Source organism: Octodon degus, unplaced genomic scaffold (assembly GCF_000260255.1).
Source record: "Octodon degus isolate 3935 unplaced genomic scaffold, OctDeg1.0 scaffold00197, whole genome shotgun sequence".
NCBI lineage: Eukaryota > Metazoa > Chordata > Mammalia > Rodentia > Octodontidae > Octodon > Octodon degus.
Genome location: NW_004524773.1, coordinates 730,633 through 737,202, shown reverse-complemented (window position 1 = coordinate 737,202; position 6,570 = coordinate 730,633). Strand labels below are relative to the sequence as shown.

General features: G+C 40.3%; 1 protein-coding gene across 1 annotated transcript in view; it reads left to right on the top strand.

Moving 5' to 3' along the window:
• Arhgap35 (Rho GTPase activating protein 35) overlaps window positions 1–6,570 on the top strand; it is an 82,195-nt gene that overhangs the window by 15,355 nt on the left and 60,270 nt on the right. The window contains exon 3 of the mRNA XM_004644278.2: window positions 5,608–5,752. Within this exon, the coding sequence (XP_004644335.1) occupies window positions 5,608–5,752 (145 nt within the window). The remainder of the gene's footprint in view (window positions 1–5,607; window positions 5,753–6,570) is intronic.

Genomic DNA, 6,570 nt, shown 5'->3' with positions numbered 1-6,570 from the left:
TTCAGGGTCTCACTACTAGATTGGACTCATAGTGATCTGCCTGTTTACAGCCTCCCAAGAGCTGGGATCATAGATGTGCACCAGCACACACAGTCTCAATGTCTGAGCACGCCCCGAGGGTGGGGCCGCACAGCAGGTCTGGGAATTGAACCCCAGCCTCTGTACCTGCTTGCAGGCACTTTAATCTGCTGAGCTATTTGGCCAGCCCCATCCCAGCTCTTTTTTAAATTTTGAGAGAAGGTCTCACTAAGTTGCCTAGGCTGGGCTCCCACTTGCCACTCTCTTGCTAGGATTATAGATGTGTCACCATTCCTGGCTTTTCTATTCCATTTGTGACTGACTAGAAATTATACTTGAGACATGGATGTGTATTTGTTACCAGGTTTGGCTTCCTCTGGCTAGATGCTTTTTCACATCAGCCACCAAGTGTCCCCAAAAGAATATGGAATGTTAGGTGATGTTGTTTTTACCCCTCCAAGCGCCTGCTGCTGCTGAGAGTATGCCAGATGATTTCCTGATGAAGGATACATTTCTAACTGGGGATGTAAGACATGTGGCAAGCCACTAAGTGGGTAGCAGTTCCTGCTGAAATGTGGCCAGTAACCCTTCCTTCATGTACCTGAGGGATTGAACTCAGGGGGATTGAACTTAGGCCCTTGAGCTTGCCAGGGAAGCACTTATTCCACTGAGCCATCTCCCCGGCCCCTATTTTTGATTTTTTTAAGATTTGGTACAGGGCCTTACTATGCAGCTCGGACTTGTGATCCTTATGTTTTCAGTCTACTTTTTTTTGAGATAGGGTCTTACTATCTACTTTAGGCTGACTTCCAGCTCATGGCTGTCTTCCTGCCTCACCCTCCCAATTGTAGGGATAACAGGTGTGTGCCACCATGCCTGGTTCTTCATCTCTAAAAAGGAGATATTGGCATCTACACCCACAGATGAGTTGTGAGTTTGAGCGAGGTATACATTTCAGAGAGCTTTGTTTCTGGGTCATAGAAGTGTTTAGTCATGGGAGCAAAATTTCCTAGTTAATCCTTTGGCTGGTAGTATATTTTGTTCTAGCACTGAGAGGAGAGAAGCAAATGAGATTAAAATTTGTCTACTAAAATGATGAATTTGGGGGCCATATCCAAAACACTGAATGGGACATTAGTTTAATGTGACTAAATGCTTTGTACTTCATGATGAATATGTAAGCCTGGTTGATTTTTTTTTTTTTTTTTTTTTTTTTTTTTTTGCGGAACCGGGGATTGAACTCAGGCCCTTGCGCTTGCCAGGGAAGCGCTTATTCCACTGAGCCATCTCCCCGGGCCCTTGGTTGATTTTTAATATAACTCTAGTATTGCGTGCTGATAGTCAATACATGTGTGACCTCTCTTAACTAAAGCTAGAGGGACTTATAGTACACTGTCAGGCTCCATGAATAAAGGGGTCTAAGAGTTAGTGAGTTATGATTGCTAGGTCTCAAAAAGGTTTATAAATGTACCTGTTAGCTTGAATATTCATGCTTTGATTATGTATGTTCTAATCTCTCAGATAATTTGTTCTTTCCTAGAAGATACCAAAACCCAGGTAACCACACAGGTAAAATCTAAAAACCAAAAAGTTATGTCTTGCTCAGTGAGCCCCAGATTTCTGACACAAGCTACAAAAGTTAAAAGGGTTTGCAAGAATAAATTCGTCTGAGTTGAAGTGTTTCATAATAAAAAGGATACAAAATAAAATTATAGATGAAAAATAAAATAGTTAAGCATCCTATGGGAAAGGCCAGTAGGAAAACAGGAAAAGGTATGCTTTCCTGGATGCAGACAGAAAAGAGACATTTCAAGTAGAAATGTCCACAGCTGCTAGAGAAGGAAAAAGGAAGTGTTTATGATGGAGTCAGAGGAAGTTTTAGATTGAGGTAGTCATGTGTCTTCCTTCTCAGTCTGAGGGAACCCATGTTAACTGCCAATATAAGGAGAAATCCTGTTAAACTTTCAATAGATTGCTTATACAGATTTGTCAGTAGTTACCCAGCCAGTGGCCCACTTGCAAATATGAAAATAATCAGTGTTTTCCCTATGCCTTGTAATTCATGTTCCCCAGAAATAATAGGAAAGGCCAGTTTGTTTGAGACAGTACCCAATGGCCATTGAAGATAAAAGGATTAAACCCCACATTTAAGAGATCTCTGCTAATGACCTGAAAAATGTTCTGACTAGTGTTTTTATTTGGCCAATGTATGTTTAAGAGTTTCTTTGCCTTAGTCTTCAGATTCAAAGCTGTAATGAAAATGTGTGGTGTCTATTGAGGGCCTTTAGATAGAACCTCTGAAGAATATATCTGACTGCCAGTCAACAACTACAACCCGTTTCAGCTTGAAGAAGCCAGAACAGTCATCACCCATATTTCCCTCACGGCAGTTCGGGTTACTTCTTCAGAGGGGGGAATGTTGCAGGCAGCCGAGTTAGACAGAAATATTATAGTCAGACAGGGCCAAGCCCTCAAGGAGAAAAGATGGAAGACAGGGTGACTTTGCAACTTGGAAGAGACAGTTGGGCCATATGGGCCACACCTCAAGACCAACACAAAAAGAGGAAGCACGGTTACATACTTCCCTAGGGATGGGCATTAGGGATTGATATCCTAAATAGTATCAATCAACTTGAAAGAGCCCAAATGAGTCACTAGCCCAACCCCCAACAGGAAGAGACCCTGTTCTTTATTTGTGCCTGCTTGCTACGTGACTCGCTTTCCCATTTGATACTGGAATTAATCAATTTTACCTGAGCAATGGTGCTTGTAATCCCATTGGTTGACCATAGTTTTGTCCCATTTCATGCCCAACTAAGCAGTTCCCATGTCTTCTCCACCACCTTAGACCCGCCTCACCACATGGTTTTCCTCTATAAAAAGTCCCTGCAAGAGACAACTTCGGGCTGGAGGGCAGAGGGGGGGGCTGGTGGGGAACTATCCACTCGCCCCCCCCCCCCCCCCGTCCCTCTTGGGACGGGAGCTTTCTTTCTCTCAATAAATACGTTCTGCTCATAAAAAAAATAAAATAAAATGATGAGTAGGAGAATTTATGGTGATTAAGAGTTAAATTCCATTCCCCCTTTAACTATTTATTTGAAACTCCAGTTTTACTGAGAAATAATGCTATTATGTTAGTTTTGACAGGAAAATTTGGCAGGATTAATCAAAGAATGTTGTTTAAATAATGATGGTTGGCTTTGGGTATTCATTCTAGAGTTCACCTTTAAAATAGGATTTTTTTTTCAGGAAGAGCATTGCTTAACTCATTGTTACTTAATTAGAACACTGTAACAGGCAGGGCTTGATGAGGCTTATTCGTAACTTCACCTACCTGGGAGACTGAGGCAGGAGGATTGCAATTTTGAGGCCAGCCCAGGCAGTTTAGGAAGATTGTGGCTCAGAATAAAAATAATAAAGACTAGAGATTTAGCTCAGTGGTAGTATGCTTGCCTAGCACGTGCAACTGAAGCACTGAGCTCCTCCCTTTCCTTTCCAATGTGTCCCATTTATTGGATGACTGTCATGTACAAGAGGCTGAGCCACTTTCCTGCACCATATCCTTAAGACACATGACCACCTTGTGCCCTCCTGGCTACTGTCATGGAGGTCAGCAGCCTGGACTCCCACCAGGTTTATCAGATTTCAAGTATAAATTCTTCTTGTTTATTTCCTATGACGAATCATGAGCTCTTCATTTGCTTTTCCTTATTTTGGTTAAGTCTGAAGTCATAACCTGTTTGCCTCTGGTACTGTGTCAGGGGTTGACCAGGAATGGATATGTCACAGTAGGCAGGGCCAAGCGCAAGAGCATATGATTCTTCTCCTGGACCCAGAGTCCTCTATATAGGCCATGTGAAGATTGTGTTATCTTTGCCTTTGGGTTGTCACTGAAAGTATAACCAACTGGCAGCCCAGAAATGGACTTACTTTTTCTTCAGTGTGAATTTTATTGTGCACTGTTCCTCTTTTTTGGCCATTTATTTTCACAGGAAGTCCTCAAAGAATCTCAGACTAAACAGGAAGTGACTGTTCCCACATAAAAGGTTTTAAAAGGAAGGAGGATGGTCAGAAGTAATGGGAAAGGTTGATGTTGGCGCTTGACCTGGCAGTTATCGCCAGTGGATTTTCCATGAAGATCTCTTAAGTTTATAGCCTATGAACATTCCTTAAGTAAATTTGTCCTTTGATACTGGTCTCATCACCTTGGAAAAGAAACCATATTACCACGGCATATTTGGGTCTATTTTTTTACCTTGATCTCGTTTGATCACCGTCCTCTTTTTAGTAGATATTTTAATAAAAGATCAAATTTTTAAATGTATTTCTTGGGCTGGAGAGATGGCTCAGTGGTCTAAAGCACCTACTTGGAACAAGCTTGGCAAAGCACAGGGACCACGGTTCGATCCCCCAGCACCACATGCCAGCCAGCCCCGCCCCCTGGTGGGCTGAGCTGGCCACACACACACACACACTAAATGTTAAAATAAAAAAAAAAAATAAAAATAAAATTTAAAATAAATAAATAAATAAATAAATGTATTTCTTTGCCTTTATGAAAATTTAGCATTTATAAACAGCCAGGATTTTTTTTTCCTCACACAAGCTTCAAAATGAATAATTTTGCAGTAGAATATCTCAACAGTGCTAATGAGCTTACTCTTTGGAGACAGACCTTCCTTGGGGTCAAGCCCAAGCTCTGTCATTTGGTAGTTGGAATCATTTAGATGTATGAGACCTTTTCTCCTTGGTAAAGCAGAGTGTTGTGAAATTGAAAAGGAAATAAGTTCTCGAATATTTGCTGCCACCACTACTTCATGAAGAAGGTGACTTTGAGGAAAGAATAAACAAAGAATTATATTGTCTTATTGGAGTAGTTGGCTTTACTCTTTCCTAATGTGGAAGTGGAAGCCACTGGGAATTAACCCCAGGCTAGTGTATCAGAAAGCAAATTCTCTTTTGGTATTGTCAGCCTAAGTAGAATGCATATTATATATGTCTTTTCTAGAAAGAGGAAATTATTAGTTTTCTAATTCATTTTTATCTTTTAAAGTATTATCATCTGTTATGCTTGCAGAGTGTTGGAAAACTTCCTGTTTACTCCAGTGCATCTCTGATAAAGGATGTGGTTATTATTGTTATTTTATTAAATAAACTTGGCCTGCTTTTTTATATAAACATCTTTGTTTGAATAATTGAGCCTCATACTCAAGGTATGTCTCTGTGACAGCTTTCCAGCGACTTTTGTAATATCTAGAGACTAGAAAATGCAAAATTCGCCAGACATAGTGGCTCATGCTTATAATTCCAGCACTTGGGAGGCTGAGGCAAGAGAATCATTGAGTTCAAGGCCAGCCTGCACTGCACAATCAAGTTCAAGGCTAGTCTATGCTACATAATGAGACCCTGTGTAAAAAAATTTAAAAAATAAAAATACAAATTAGTGAGAAGAACAAATGAGTCTCCTTAATTCCCTTGAAATCTTTGTAGCACTTTCCATCATCCTCTTTTGAGTTTCTCTCCGGAAGCCTTGCTGATGACTTGTTGAAACTCACTATTTTGTGCTCCCTTTTCTCTTTTTCTGGACAGAAACCAAAGCCCAAACCTCGGCCATCCATCACGAAGGCAACTTGGGAGAGTAATTATTTTGGGGTACCTTTAACGACTGTTGTGACTCCGGAGAAGCCAATCCCCATCTTTATTGAAAGATGCATTGAGTACATTGAAGCCACAGGTAAGAGTGTTATATAGCAGATGATAGTTTTTGTAGGACACTTTCAGGAGAGTTAAGCTTTTCTTGCTGTTTATAGAAGCTGTGCTTTAGTCTGAGATGACCTGATGGCTGTCAGATTTGTTGGTCCTCTGTTTTTTGCAGTTGTGAGACAGTCGTGTAGCCTTTATTAGACTTCTTTGTGTGCAGGAGCAGTTCTTTCCTTGGGACTTCAGTCACAGCAGGTTAGATCCCTTTTTTTGCTTGCTTCAACACTCAGCCACAGCTTGCATCACTATTTGTCAGTTGCCTGGCTGGCTGTGCCACCTATAATGTATAAGCTCGTTGAGGGCAGAGAAAATGTTTTATTTATCCTGTTATCTGCATATACTGGACACAGAACACATTTTTAGTTAATAAAATGAATAGGGCTGGGGAGATGGCTCAGTGGAATAAGTGCTTTCCTGGCAAGCACAAGGGCCTGAGTTCAATCTCCGGTTCCGCCAAAAAAAATAAATAAAATACCTCATGATCCAATCAGCTTTGAGCTTTAAATCCTCTAACATAGAACTCTTCCTATTGATGATGAAGTATTCTTTAATTGTAAATGAATAATATAAGTGAGTTTCTATAAATTACTTAGTACTTTTAACTAATTTTGGTATATCATGCTCATGTTGATAGTGATAAGTGATGATTTTATTTGGGAGGATGAATTTACTATTTGTCATGGGAATTTGTATTTGTTTTATTGAAATATGTTCTTCTATCTGTTCATACGTTTTGTGAAACTAAATATGTTTTAGAGTTTAAAGCATACTTCCAATAGAATCACCTGGTTT